At 40.5% G+C, this 14,400-nt stretch overlaps 1 protein-coding gene across 1 annotated transcript; it reads left to right on the forward strand.

Moving 5' to 3' along the window:
* Positions 1-2,760: 2,760 nt before the first annotated feature.
* LOC115813911 (myosin heavy chain, fast skeletal muscle-like) lies at positions 2,761-14,390 on the forward strand. The gene is made up of 33 exons (XM_030776594.1): positions 2,761-2,964; positions 3,395-3,538; positions 3,921-4,077; positions 4,167-4,194; positions 4,282-4,393; positions 4,498-4,590; positions 4,768-4,831; positions 4,926-5,024; positions 5,202-5,305; positions 5,646-5,784; positions 6,050-6,168; positions 6,497-6,646; positions 6,782-6,952; positions 7,123-7,429; positions 7,809-7,879; positions 8,007-8,094; positions 8,400-8,517; positions 8,609-8,732; positions 8,843-8,979; positions 9,115-9,370; positions 9,467-9,709; positions 9,967-10,143; positions 10,261-10,406; positions 10,521-10,611; positions 10,721-11,110; positions 11,199-11,325; positions 11,941-12,059; positions 12,255-12,451; positions 12,597-12,780; positions 12,934-13,099; positions 13,214-13,338; positions 13,459-13,538; positions 14,342-14,390. The coding sequence occupies exons 1-33, from the start codon at positions 2,761-2,763 to the stop codon at positions 14,388-14,390; spliced, it is 4,779 nt and encodes a 1,592-aa protein (XP_030632454.1).
* Positions 14,391-14,400: the final 10 nt, after the last annotated feature.

Genomic DNA, 14,400 nt, shown 5'->3' on the forward strand with positions numbered 1-14,400 from the left:
TGGATTTCCTGTCAACAGAAATCTCAAGATGTTACACTGTACTTCACATCATAAAAATATCGTTCAGTCGTATTTAATTATCTGTTTCAAAAATCAGTTAAGGAATATGATACAGTGGCAGAAGTAACACGTTCTTGATAAGGAGATAAAGACATACCATCCGATCAACGAGTAGCTCTGAGCTATATATATATATAGCATAATATTTGTTCAGGGAATAGTAGTCAGTTGCTTAATGTAATGTAATAGGACGTTTGTATAGCAAATCATTAATGAGCAGAACATTGTAAAGACATTTACTATTTTAAAACATAGATATAAGAAAACGCTCAAATATATATAAATATCGCATTTCAAATCACTAAAGTTTAACCCTCTGACATAAACATCATCTCAAAATCCTGACTTATATTGTTTTTTTTCTCTTCAGGAGACCATACGCTCAACAAAGATACACTTACCATACATCCTCGACAATTTTCAACACTGCAGTTGCAGCCTGCTTGAATGACATCAAGATAATTGGGTTTTGTTTTTGAAATGCAATGCACAGTGACTTAATCCCCTTCCCCTCCCCACGACGACATTTGGAAGACCAAAGTTCTGTTCTAGGCTATATTTATATTTTGACCAAATAAGAATTTATCGGACTAAATGAGATATCGAATGTCCCATGATTTATTCGGTGCTCTCTGGCCGTTTTATAGCCTGACTTAAGTGCTTTAGAATTTCTTGGGGCTTTGCTCATTGCCAGTGTGGGATCACCTTTCTTGCGGAAAAAATGATCTACTGGTCGGCAAAGCATTTTAAATCTCGCTTGTGCTAAAGCTCTCAATGCCGGACTCCCAGCCAAAAAGTGAGGAAAACCCTGGGCTTACCCAGGAATCAGTTTGGAGGTTATCTGAGGAAAAGAGTGTCCTGTTTATCAATCATAGCAACGTTTTCTCACTTTCAATGGCTGTCTTCTCTCTTTTTTTTCCTTTTTTTTTAAGAATTTGTATATTTCATTTACATGGTTTTTTATCTCTGCCTTCTCATATGAGGTTGAACAACTAGCTCTAATACCAAACTCACAAAACAATTCAGTAAATCCCCACCAAACAATCTTGTGAAAAAGATTTATTTTCAGCATAGGAGTCCACTTGTTCTTAGCCTATGAGACATTCTGTCTTTACTAAACAACCAAGTTTTCCTTCAAAAAAAAAAAAAAAAGTTAAGATGAAAACAGAGATCTCAGGGTGAAGACAGATGTTGCTATAAGCAAACAATGACTAAGGAACAGTCCACAGCCAAAACAGACATGGTTACATCTCTGGAGATGCACGCCATCCCTGTAGTTGTCAGTTTTGTGGTTAGCCACAATTTCTTGGCAACCGCCTCACCCCTTGGTGAGAACGGAGGCGCATTAGTTCTATGTCTTTAAAATGTGTTGGACTCATATTGCCTTTTCCAATGCCTCTGAGACCAGCGACATTCGAGCCAATACATTCCTATCAACCAATTACTGGGATGCGAGTAAAAAAAACGTAGACTGACTGGATTTGAAAACACACCAAAGATCACGCTACCGTTATGTCTGAAAGTGCTTCTTTTGTCATTTTAAAAGGAAGTACTGAGCCTCTGCAGTCCTGTGCTTCTATTATTACAGACTCACATCAGATGTTCACATGCAGGCTTAACAGTGCTCTCCTGCCATACACAAACTCCAATCAAACTCAAACCCCAGTCACACCTGTGGAGCATGCTCAGGATTCCAAGAGATCACTCAGAAAATCAGAAAACGACGATTTAGCATTTTTTTTCTCGCCCATGAGAAAAAATAACATAGAAACGCTTCAACTGTATTTTGTTTCAAAAACCAATTAGACGATGCCTTTTGTAAAAACACATACAGAACACATCACATCACCACCTCGTAAGTGATCATAAAATGATTCATATTTATAGTCAGATAAAAATAAGACGTCTGTTGCAGGCCTAAGATGCTGCTTGGAGGACAAGGATTAGTGGGCAAAGAGAGCAAAAATTCATGACCAAATAGAGAGCCATGAATGTGAGCAGCAGGTCATTTGTCCCGCTTTAAAAGAGCCAACTGGAGACTCCTCCAAGGACTGACTGGCTTCAGACAAAGGTGAGTGACTTAAGGGCTTCCTCTGCTCACAGTCAAACCTTGCAAATATACACTGAACTTTTAACAAGTATTCCTGAAGATTAAAATGAACTATGATACTTCTACATATGATCACATGTAAGAATGTAACTTATTTGACATTATTCTCCATTAAAAATAAATAAATAAATACCATTTTGTTTTTTTCCTTTTCAGTACGCAAAGGCTGCAACAAACAGAGTTTCTCCTGTGGCATCAGAGTAAGGTAAAGTTAAGCTAGCTGAATGCTTATCACATCGTCACATGTTTGCTCGATTTTGTTCATTAATCTCTATTTGTGGACAGTTACAATGAAATCTACCTCTTTTCTATGATAACCTAAATATGATTTAAATGTCTCATCAGCAGATACTGTCTGAAGATACGGCATTGTACACCTCTGAAATCCTAAACCTAAATCCAAAAAAGAAAAGAAAAAACAGTTTCATTTTGCCGAATCATATCACTTTAGAACAGGGATGACAGCCTGCCTGTTCCAATAACATGAAGCTCTGCAACATTTTGATTCGCTGAAATCGAAAAGTGTCTGAAACAAAATAAGGCTGAGAGCCGACTCTGTTGTTTTCTGTGTTCAGTGAGGTGGTGCCACCATGAGCATTGATCCGGATATGCAGTGCTTTGGCCCCGCAGCCGTATACCTGCGGAAGCCAGAGCGCGAGAGGATGGAGGCACAGAACAAACCGTTCGATGCCAAGACAGCTTACTTTGTGGCTGAGCCGGCTGAGATGTACCTCAAAGGGGTACTGAAGAGCCGAGAGGGGGGCAAAGCCACGGTGGAGACTCTGTGTGGGAAAGTGAGTGACTTTATGTTTGTTTGTTTGGGGGTTTTTTTTTCCGTAAATTTTCAACACCACAGTTTTGTAAATGTTTCTCTCACCCAGATCCATCTAGCATTTACTGGTAATAGTCTGTGCAAAGACCTGATAAAAACAGAGACAAAAAGAGTACAACATTTTGCTTTGAAATTGTAGCGATTTTATCGTGTTCTTAAGCCTGCATTCCTGTGGTTGGAGTGTGATAAATCTGGTTGCACTTACTACTTATGCTTTAAATGGATTTAAGTACCAAGACAAAGTCCCTGTTTCTATTTATTTCAACAAATCTTTTATCATTGCCAGTCAACCAAATCTGAGACTTTATCTTTGAATATTTAACAACATGTGAATATCAGTGTATCAGTAATTATTGGTAATAACATTCAAATGACTGCCTCCTGTATTCCAGACTATCACAGTGAAAGATGACCAGATTTTTCCCATGAATCCTCCGAAGTTTGATAAGATCGAGGACATGGCCATGATGACTCACCTCAATGAGCCCACTGTGCTGTACAACCTCAAAGAGCGTTATGCAGCATGGATGATCTATGTAAGCAAATAAACAAACAAACAAACAAACAAGCGACAGAAACCAGTAATCCCCTTCACTTAACACCTTAACATACTACTTGTATACAACACAACCTGTGTATAACAAAAAATACAAACCACTGGACCCTTACATTAGACATACAGCATGAATGAGTTAGGTTGTCCATTACGGCTTGGAATTTAATGTATGAAAGAGTGAGTGTGTTAACTGCTTTAATACAGTGACACACATTTGTCCACATAGGTTTGTGCATGCGTGGATAGGTTTACCTACATACAGATATCCCTGGGCATTCTGAACGTCGACAAAATCTCCAGTCTTATAGATGCTGTAGCCTACAGATACATGTATGATAATGGGCATGCTCTCTCACTTTCAGACCTACTCTGGGCTGTTCTGTGTGACAGTGAACCCCTACAAGTGGCTTCCTGTGTACGATGCTATGGTGGTGGTGGCATACAGGGGAAAGAAGAGAGTCGAGGCCCCGCCCCACATCTTTTCCATCTCTGACAATGCCTATCAGTTCATGCTCACAGGTACGAGCACCACATCTATTCATCCATCCGCCATCGGCAGCTCTGGTAGAAGACAAATCTATTTTGACGGTGGTACTACTTTCTTACAGATCGTGAGAACCAGTCTATCCTGATTACGTAAGTATTGATAGCGACTTTTAGATTAATGAGTAAAAAGTCTTTTGTCAAACACATTGGAAAAATGCAAACTGTTTCTACCTCCAGTGGAGAATCTGGTGCAGGGAAGACTGTTAACACCAAACGTGTCATCCAGTACTTTGCGACAATCGCAGTGTCTGGATCGAAGAAGGTGGAGCCTGCAGCTGGCAAAATGCAGGTGAGTGAAACACACCATAGGGTGATATCCAAACACAGCGACACTGTACAAAACTGTCTTTATGCTTCTGCCTCTGCATGAGAGATATGTCATGTCACCTGTAGGGGTCGCTGGAGGATCAAATCATCGCAGCCAACCCTCTGCTGGAGGCTTATGGGAATGCCAAGACTGTGAGAAATGACAACTCTTCCCGTTTCGTGAGTACTTCCCTCAATCACTACCATATATTTTTTAAACACACCAGAACAATCATTTTTCTATTTTATAAGGATTATTTAAAGATATTGCGATGATGACCGGTGCTTTAATTAGTTTTCAACAGGCTCAGAGATGATTTCCTTTTTCTTTCCTTTCTTTTTCACATAAACATTTAGGGCAAATTCATTAGAATCCATTTTGCGTCCACTGGAAAGCTGGCCTCAGCTGATATTGAAACTTGTAAGTTTGTCTTTTTTGACAGTACATGTAGACATGATTTCCATCAAAAGTTACTGATCAGAACCATTAATGTCTTTACACTGCACTTGCACAGATCTGCTGGAGAAGTCTAGGGTGACGTTCCAACTGTCTGCTGAGAGGAGCTACCACATCTTCTACCAGCTCACGACTGGACACAAGCCAGAGCTGCTAGGTAAGGGATACACACAATATGTAAACTCAGTATCTAAGTTCTCAGAAAGTCCTAATCTTTGCATCTGCAACTTTCAAAACATCGAAACCAGGTACCATGTATGTAGCAGAAAAACATGATGATAATAATGAAGGATGAATGGGTTATTTGGTTTTGTGTGATATTGTGTCTCTGCAGAGGCTCTCCTGATCACCACCAACCCTTATGACTACCCCATGATTAGTCAGGGTGAGATCACAGTCAAGAGCATCAACGATGTTGAGGAGTTCATAGCTACTGATGTGAGTAGGGTATCCGAGCAGTAATGTGCCTCTGTCATTTTCATCTCAATTAAGACATCTAATTCAAATTTACAATCCTTTTCTCATCTTGATCAATGTTTACATATGGATGTGAGAAATAACTAACATATGTTTACCCAGATCATAGCGTGAAAGAGAACTCTTTCGGTTATCTCAAGAGCACTGCTAAACTGAGTCTACATAATACCCAAGAAAACCATAATTATACTTTATCTATTTAAATTTCAATGATTTTTTTCTATAAAATTACCATTACACACACAAAAAAAATCTTTACATTTTAATTGGCCATTAATCTTATCGCTATTTTGATTTGTAGACGGCTATTGACATCCTGGGTTTCACTGCTGAGGAGAAAATAAGCATCTACAAGCTGACAGGAGCAGTGATGCATCATGGGAACATGAAGTTCAAACAGAAGCAGAGGGAGGAGCAGGCAGAACCAGACGGCACTGAGGGTGAGAGTTCTGAAACACTCTTACTGATCAAGATGGATTTTGTCACTGAGCTATGCCATGATAGAGTGTTTGATTTCTTGGTTGAATGGTCAGTCGGTTGGTTGATTCAGTGGTTGGTGGGATCAGCTGGTTGTAGAATAGAGATAAAAATTCTTCTTTGTTTGTTTGTTTAGTTAATAGCATAAATTGTCAATCTGTTAAGAGTAGTAAAATGTAGTTTAAAGAGCACTTAGGAATTAACCTGTTGACCATTTTCTCTCCTTAGTGGCTGATAAAATCGCTTACCTCATGGGCCTAAACTCAGCAGACATGCTGAAAGCTCTTTGCTACCCCAGAGTCAAAGTGGGAAATGAGTATGTAACCAAGGGACAGACCGTACCACAGGTACTGGGCAGACTGTGGATCTTTTAAATATTACTTAAAGGATATGTTTGCCGGTTTCACAGTGTAACATCCAATTTCTACTCTTGAATAAGTCTGTGGACAGGGAATTGTTGCACTCCATGCAAGTGACAGCCAACATAATCACTGTAGCTGGATATATTCTTATAAACTGGTGCAAAGTTGATTTTGACAGGCTGCTAACATGATGAAAAATAAACAAGATTTAGATTTAGTGTTCCCTTGCATTCACAAAAATCTTGACCTCCAAGTATACTCCAACTGAATAAGACAAAAAAATGCAGTTATATTCCTCTTCATTCTCTGATAGGTGAACAATGCAGTTATGGCTTTGTGTAAATCGGTCTATGAGAAAATGTTCTTGTGGATGGTCGTCCGCATCAACGAGATGCTGGACACAAAGCAGCCCAGGCAGTTCTTCATTGGCGTGCTGGACATCGCTGGGTTTGAGATTTTTGATGTGAGTACTGTAACCAGGTTCTATACTGACCACTGTACAAGTGATGTAAGTTGCTCTGAATGAAAGGATCCACTTAAGGAATACATGTAAATATTAGGCACAATAATTCTGTCTTTTTCCGACACTCTGCTGCAGTTCAACAGCTTGGAACAGCTGTGTATCAACTTCACCAATGAGAAACTGCAACAGTTTTTCAACCATCACATGTTTGTCCTGGAACAAGAGGAATATAAGAAAGAGGGAATTGAGTGGGAGTTCATTGACTTTGGAATGGATCTCGCAGCATGCATTGAGCTTATTGAGAAGGCAAGTCATACTATATCAAAGGTTGTTCTTTTTTCCACAAACCTTTACCTCTGATATTCTAGAGGACTTTAATTAAACCTGATAACATGAATTTCTTCTATAATTACAGAATTGTCTGTGTCATTTACATGATATATTCACTCACATTTAAAGATTTTTGTCATCAACAGCCAATGGGCATCTTCTCCATCCTTGAAGAGGAGTGCATGTTCCCGAAAGCAACAGACACGACCTTCAAGAACAAACTTCATGATCAACACCTTGGCAAAAGTGCATGCTTCCAGAAGCCCAAGGTTGTCAAAGGCAAACCTGAGGCCCACTTCTCCCTGGTGCACTACGCTGGCACTGTTGACTACAACATAGTTGGCTGGCTGGAGAAGAACAAGGACCCCCTGAATGACTCTGTTGTTCAGCTGTATCAGAAGTCTTCACTCAAGCTGTTGGCTTTCTTGTATGCATCTCATGCAGCTGCTGAAGGTTAGTATATACATTTATCCATTTTTCAATTATTTTTACTGCTTGCTCCAAATAAGTAAGATATGGCAATTGAAATAAACTACAGTTGGATACAGTTAATGAGAGACTCATTAATTCATTGTATCCATATATGAGGAGCCTGATCAAGGTTGCTGTAAGGCTTACGGACCCTACACTCGTTACATGAGAAGCTGAAAGTTTTGTGTGTGTTTGTGTGTGTGTGTGTGTGTGTGTGTAACACTTTCCTTGAGATTTGAAATTTGTGATTTTTTTTTTTTTTTGGAAAACCTGAATGACAGTGGTTACCCATAAAGAAGAACAGGTTTTGATACTACATTGATCTAAACTTAGGGTGTTGTATGCATTGCCAATCCAACAGGTGAAGGTGGAGGCAAAAAAGCAGGAAAGAAGAAGGGTGGCTCTTTTCAGACGGTGTCTGCTCTGTTCAGGGTACTGTAAGAAATCCACTTCATGTTTTGGCTCAAGATTGTAAAGCTGATAAACTTCAATGGATAATATTTAATCTGAGAACTGCACATGCTTATTTGTCTGATTTGGGTATTCCTCAATCCATCAGGAGAACCTGGGCAAACTAATGACCAACTTGAGGAGCACTCATCCACATTTTGTCCGTTGTCTTATTCCTAATGAGTCAAAGACTCCAGGTCAGTTTACTGTTCAAAACTTTCTTTGTTAAACACTTAAGTCTTAAACTCCAGAAAAGTACAAAGATTTTTAAAAAATAAAGATAGAAAGAAAGAAAGAAAGAAAGAAAGAAATTTTGTAAGGAAAAAACTGAACTTTCATGGGAACTGCATGGTACCAGCAGACTACTTGCATCCAAAACGGTGGCCGAATTTCACAGTGTGTATTGTTGTTCCTGTTACTGTAAATTTATACTTGCAATTATTATACTAAACTGCACTATAGGTATATTACCTGTGCGTAATACAGATATAATACATTCCAGGTCTGATGGAGAACTTCCTGGTCATCCACCAGCTGAGGTGTAACGGTGTACTGGAAGGCATCAGAATCTGCAGAAAGGGTTTCCCCAGCAGAATCCTCTATGGTGACTTCAAGCAAAGGTACTTTTGAACTTAAGTTCACTGAGAAGCTTCTAGAAATATAATGACACATTTGAACCCGACTTTAAATCACTTCTGTATGTTTGTTTAGATACAAAGTACTGAATGCTAGTGTCATCCCAGAGGGTCAATTCATCGACAACAAGAAAGCTTCAGAGAAGCTTTTAGGCTCCATTGATGTTGATCACACCCAGTACAAGTTTGGACATACTAAGGTTGGAAATTCTTAATTTTTTGTTTGATGTTTATCTGCTTAACGTAGTAACAATTAAAGAAACAATTGGGATGGCATGGGAGTTTACTGAGGAATAAAACTCATTTTCAGGTGTTTTTCAAAGCTGGACTCTTGGGTCTTCTTGAGGAGATGCGAGATGAAAAGCTTGCTATGCTTGTGACAATGACACAGGCCCTGTGCCGTGGATACCTCATGAGAAAAGAGTTTGTAAAGATGATGGAGAGAAGGTAAGATTGAGAGGTGGTAAAGTATTCACACATCACACTTGAACTTAAGTGAAGATACTACCAGATACTGGCCACAAACATTCCTTTTGAAAATTGCCTCTTGGTGGTCAAATGATTTTTACATTGTTTTAACAGAGAAGCTATCTACTCCATCCAATACAACATTCGCTCATTCATGAATGTCAAAACGTGGCCATGGATGAAGCTGTATTTCAAAATCAAACCTCTGCTGAAGAGTGCAGAGACTGAGAAGGAAATGGCCGCCATGAAGGAGAACTTTGAAAAAATGAAGGAAGACCTGACAAAAGCACTGGCTAAGAAGAAAGAGTTAGAGGAGAAGATGGTCAGTTTGCTGCAAGAGAAGAACGACCTCCAGTTACAAGTAGCTGCGGTGAGTTAGTACGTTTTAAGACTACATGCTTTATTTTGAGGATTTTGTGTTTTATGAAAATGGTTAAAACTTGTTTCAATGTTAATATTCACTCAGGAAGTTGAAAGTCTTGCTGATGCTGAGGAGAGATGTGAAGGACTGATCAAGAGCAAGATCCAGCTCGAGGCCAAATTCAAAGAGACGAGCGAGAGGCTGGAGGATGAGGAAGAGATCAATGCTGAGCTTACGGCCAAGAAGAGGAAACTCGAAGATGAGTGCTCCGAACTCAAGAAAGACATTGACGACTTGGAGCTCACTTTGGCCAAAGTGGAGAAAGAGAAACATGCCACTGAAAATAAGGTTCATTTTTGTTTGATGTATTATCAGAGGTCTTTATCATGAAGTCTGGTGTCTGTTAGGCATTAAGGCGAGTTGTTTTCGCTGCCGAGTGCGCTGGTCCTGAACGCAGGGAGGATTGGGCCATAAAAAGGGTCAAAGGAACAGAGGGGGAGGAAGAGAGGGTCAGAGAGAGAGAGAGACGTGGGGACAGAGGGAGAGACTGTCCAATGTTTGACATATCACCATCTATTCACATATCACCATCTGTTTTCATTTAGGTTAAAAACCTTACTGAAGAGATGGCCTCTCTAGATGAGACTATTGTTAAGCTCACCAAGGAAAAGAAAGCCCTCCAAGAGGCACATCAGCAGACCCTTGATGATCTCCAATCAGAGGAAGACAAAGTCAACACTCTGACAAAGGCCAAGGCCAAGCTGGAGCAGCAAGTGGATGATGTAAGAAAAAATAGAGAACAGTCTGTGTCTTTTCAGAGCAATCTGTTGTTTTAAATTCTTCACTGATGTGTGTAAGTCAACTCTGATAATTTTGCTGTGTATTCTGTTCCTGAAAAGCTGGAAGGTTCGTTAGAGCAAGAAAAGAAGCTTCGTATGGACCTTGAGAGAGCCAAGAGAAAGCTTGAGGGTGATCTGAAACTGGCTCAGGAATCCATAATGGATCTAGAAAATGATAAGCAACAGTCAGATGAAAAGCTCAAGAAGTACGATTTTACATCCATCATAATATGAGCAACCAGCAGAGCAAAATAATTTATATATACAATAGTGAATGAGGCCTATTATTTCTCATGAAAATCTTCTGGTGTTTGTGACAGGAAGGACTTTGAAGCAAGCCAACTTCTGAGCAAGATTGAGGATGAGCAGAATCTGGGTATTCAGCTTCAGAAGAAAATTAAGGAGCTCCAGGTCATTTCTTGGTTCTTTGAAATGTTATACATTAAAACTCACCATAGACATGACCCAAGTGATAGCATAATGTTTAGCGAAAATCAGTGTAAGCATTTGTTCAATACAGGCTCGAATTGAGGAGCTAGAGGAGGAGATTGAAGCTGAGCGTGCTGCTCGTGCCAAGGTGGAGAAACAGAGATCTGATCTGTCCAGGGAACTTGAGGAGATCAGTGAAAGGCTTGAGGAGGCTGGAGGAGCAACCGCTGCCCAAATTGAGATGAGCAAGAAACGGGAAACAGAGTTCCAAAAACTGCGCCGCGACCTCGAGGAATCCACTCTGCAGCATGAAGCCACGGCTGCGGCACTGCGTAAGAAGCAGGCTGACAGTGTGGCAGAGCTGGGAGAGCAAATCGACAACCTCCAGAGAGTCAAACAGAAACTTGAGAAGGAGAAGAGCGAACTCAAAATGGAGATTGATGACCTATCCAGCAACATGGAAGCTGTAGCTAAATCCAAGGTAACCAAGTGATTACTTTGGACATTTCAAAATGTCACAGTTGGGTGGATAACAAATCCTAGACACTGGATCTGTCTTTTTTCTCCAGGCTAATCTTGAGAAGATGTGTCGTACTCTGGAAGATCAGCTGAGTGAACTCAAAACAAAGAATGATGAGCATGTTCGGCAGCTTAACGACATCAGTACCCAGAAAGCTCGACTTCAGACTGAAAATGGTAATTTGATTTGCAAACACAAATCTCTGCTAGATAACATTCTCATATCCATTGTAATGACTGCCAGGCAGTAGCTAGCACAGGGGTCACCAACATGGTGCCCGCAGGAACCACATCAGTTGCCCGCAAGCCAGTTCTAAAAATAGCACTAATCACCAACGAGCTCAGTCTAAAATTTTATTTAATTGTGTTGTGTTTATTTAAGTCTGTTTCCTACCTTGTTGAATCATTCTGAATAATTATTGTGATGAATCATTGACGTGATCAGTGTCTTCACATAGAATATCATTAATAATAATATAAAATTAAAGGTAAACCATGCAGCTTCGTTCTTTCAGAAGTGTGTTATCAAACTGGTAGCCCTTTGCATTACTCAGTACCCTTGAAGTAACTCTCAGTTTCAAAAAGGTTGGTGACCCCTGAGCTAGCAGATTATCCAACAGTAGCATTACTGACACTTTCTCAAGAGAGTCTTCAATTGCTGGGCAGTGCAGAGCACCGTAATCTTGTTGAACCTGGGCTCTTTAAATAATATGCAATATGTATGTAATGTGTAATAATAAATAGTATAATAAAAACATACTGCGAATTGATTCAGTATCCTTTTGACATCAGGGGAATTTGGGCGTCAGCTAGAAGAGAAAGAGGCTCTGGTGTCCCAGCTGACCAGAAGCAAGCAAGCTTATACACAGCAGATAGAGGAACTGAAGAGACATGTTGAGGAGGAGGTCAAGGTACAAAGACTTCCCTCTTTAGGACAAAAAAAAAAAAACACCTGTTCATTTACTGATAATTTGTGGATGGTAATCTTCTCAATTGGTTGCTGAAAAGCAGTGTGACCATGTAACAGCTATGGCTGATGATGGTGTGAGGGCTGGAATGGAGGTCTAGGTAGTGTAGGTTTTAATGCTCTGTTCACGGCTTTCTAGGCCAAAAATGCCCTGGCCCATGCAGTGCAGTCAAGCCGCCACGACTGCGAACTCCTCAGAGAACAATTTGAGGAGGAGCAGGAGGCTAAGGCTGAGCTCCAGCGCGCACTATCCAAGGCCAACAGTGAGGTGGCACAGTGGAGAACCAAATATGAAACTGATGCCATCCAGCGCACTGAGGAACTTGAGGAGGCCAAGTAAATAACCATCATATTTCAGATATCACTTGTGTTTTGAGATTGTTCAGAGACTTTAATTCTTCAAGTTTACAGCCTACTCAAAAAATGTTCATTAGGTGTGTAACTAAAACAGTCAAAAGTAAGGGACTGTTGTTCTTCATAGGAAAAAACTGGCCCAGCGTCTGCAGGATGCTGAGGAATCCATTGAAGCTGTGAACGCCAAGTGTGCCTCTCTGGAGAAGACCAAGCAGAGACTGCAGGGTGAAGTTGAAGACCTTATGATTGATGTGGAGAGAGCCAATGCACTGGCTGCCAACCTGGACAAGAAGCAAAGGAACTTTGACAAGGTGAAACAAAATTAAGGCACTTGTTGTTTTCAGCAATGCAGTGAAGTTCTTGGGCTAATCCAGCACAATACTTATTGCGCCATCGGTGAAAACAACAGAGACAAGACCATGAACCCTCAAATTAGTTAAAGGAAACATTCTTCTGGCTTACAGATTCTGGCAGAATGGAAGCAGAAATATGAGGAGAGCCAGGCAGAGTTAGAGGGCGCTCAGAAGGAGGCTCGTTCTCTCAGCACTGAGCTCTTCAAGATGAAGAACTCCTATGAAGAAGCTTTGGATCATCTGGAGACCCTGAAGCGGGAGAACAAGAACCTGCAACGTACATTTATCTCACGTTCACTTATGCATGTGTTTTTGCGATCTCTTTAAAATCTTGGGGCAAATCAACTTTGTTAGAGCAGTCTTGTTTAAAAGTATCATCTTATTCATGCAGAGGAGATTTCCGATTTGACTGAGCAGCTTGGTGAGACTGGAAAGACCATCCATGAACTGGAAAAAGGAAAGAAGACAGTAGAGACTGAAAAATCAGAAATTCAGACTGCGCTCGAAGAAGCTGAGGTAATCCTACTGAACAGCCTTGGTTGACAGGCTAAAGGGTTTTTATTTCTAAGCTATCTGCATCAAGCTGATAATAATGCCATCTATTAACATCTAATCTAATTATCTAATAACATTTAGGCCACTTTGGAGCATGAGGAGTCTAAGATTCTTCGTGTCCAGCTTGAACTCACTCAAGTGAAAAGTGAGATCGACAGAAAGTTGGCAGAGAAGGATGAGGAGATTGAGCAGATTAAGAGGAACAGCCAGAGAGTCATCGAATCCATGCAGAGCACACTGGATGCTGAGATCAGGAGCAGGAATGATGCTCTTAGAATCAAAAAGAAAATGGAAGGAGACCTCAATGAGATGGAGATTCAGCTGAGCCATGCCAATCGTCAGGCAGCTGAAGCCCAGAAACAACTCAGAAATGTCCAAGGACAGCTTAAGGTTGGTTCTCTCAAAAGGTACTTATGTTTTAACAATCAGAAAAAACACAGTTTGAGGCTAAAAGACATACAAGACAATGCACCAGAGGACACTGTAATGACTACTTGAATACAGTTTCTTTTGACAGTTGTTAATCTTAGCTACACTGGGAGACTTCAAATTTGTTGACTCTTTTTCTGATTTCATCTTGTTTACTTTAGGATGCTCAGCTGCACCTTGATGAAGCACTTAGAGGACAAGATGAAATGAAGGAGCAGGTTGCCATGGTTGAGCGCAGGAACACTTTAATGTTGGCTGAGATCGAGGAACTGCGAGTTGCTCTGGAGCAAACCGAGAGAGGCCGCAAAGTGGCAGAACAGGAGTTGGTTGACGCCAGTGAACGTGTGACACTGCTGCACTCTCAAGTAAGAAAATCTGTGTAAACAGTAACATGTTTTATAAACTGCCATTTTAATACTGTTGAGAATCCCGACATTTCTTGTTTTTTCCCCAGAACACTAGTCTTATCAACACCAAGAAGAAGCTGGAGGCTGACCTTGTTCAAATCCAAGGTGAGGTGGAGGACACCATCCAGGAAGCAAGGAATGCTGAAGAGAAGGCCAAGAAGGCAATCACTGATGTGAGTAAAACTAA

This window comes from Chanos chanos, chromosome 6 (genome assembly GCF_902362185.1).
Source record: "Chanos chanos chromosome 6, fChaCha1.1, whole genome shotgun sequence".
NCBI lineage: Eukaryota > Metazoa > Chordata > Actinopteri > Gonorynchiformes > Chanidae > Chanos > Chanos chanos.

Bases quoted from the DNA above. Each gene is read 5' to 3' on its own strand.
- LOC115813911 (XM_030776594.1), top strand. From the start codon at position 2,761: ATGAGCATTGATCCGGATATGCAGTGCTTTGGCCCCGCAGCCGTATAC. The intron at 12,060-12,254 runs GTACAAAGACTT...ACGGCTTTCTAG, and splicing joins ATGTTGAGGAGGAGGTCAAG to GCCAAAAATGCCCTGGCCCA. The intron at 12,452-12,596 runs GTAAATAACCAT...TGTTCTTCATAG, and splicing joins GAGGAACTTGAGGAGGCCAA to GAAAAAACTGGCCCAGCGTC.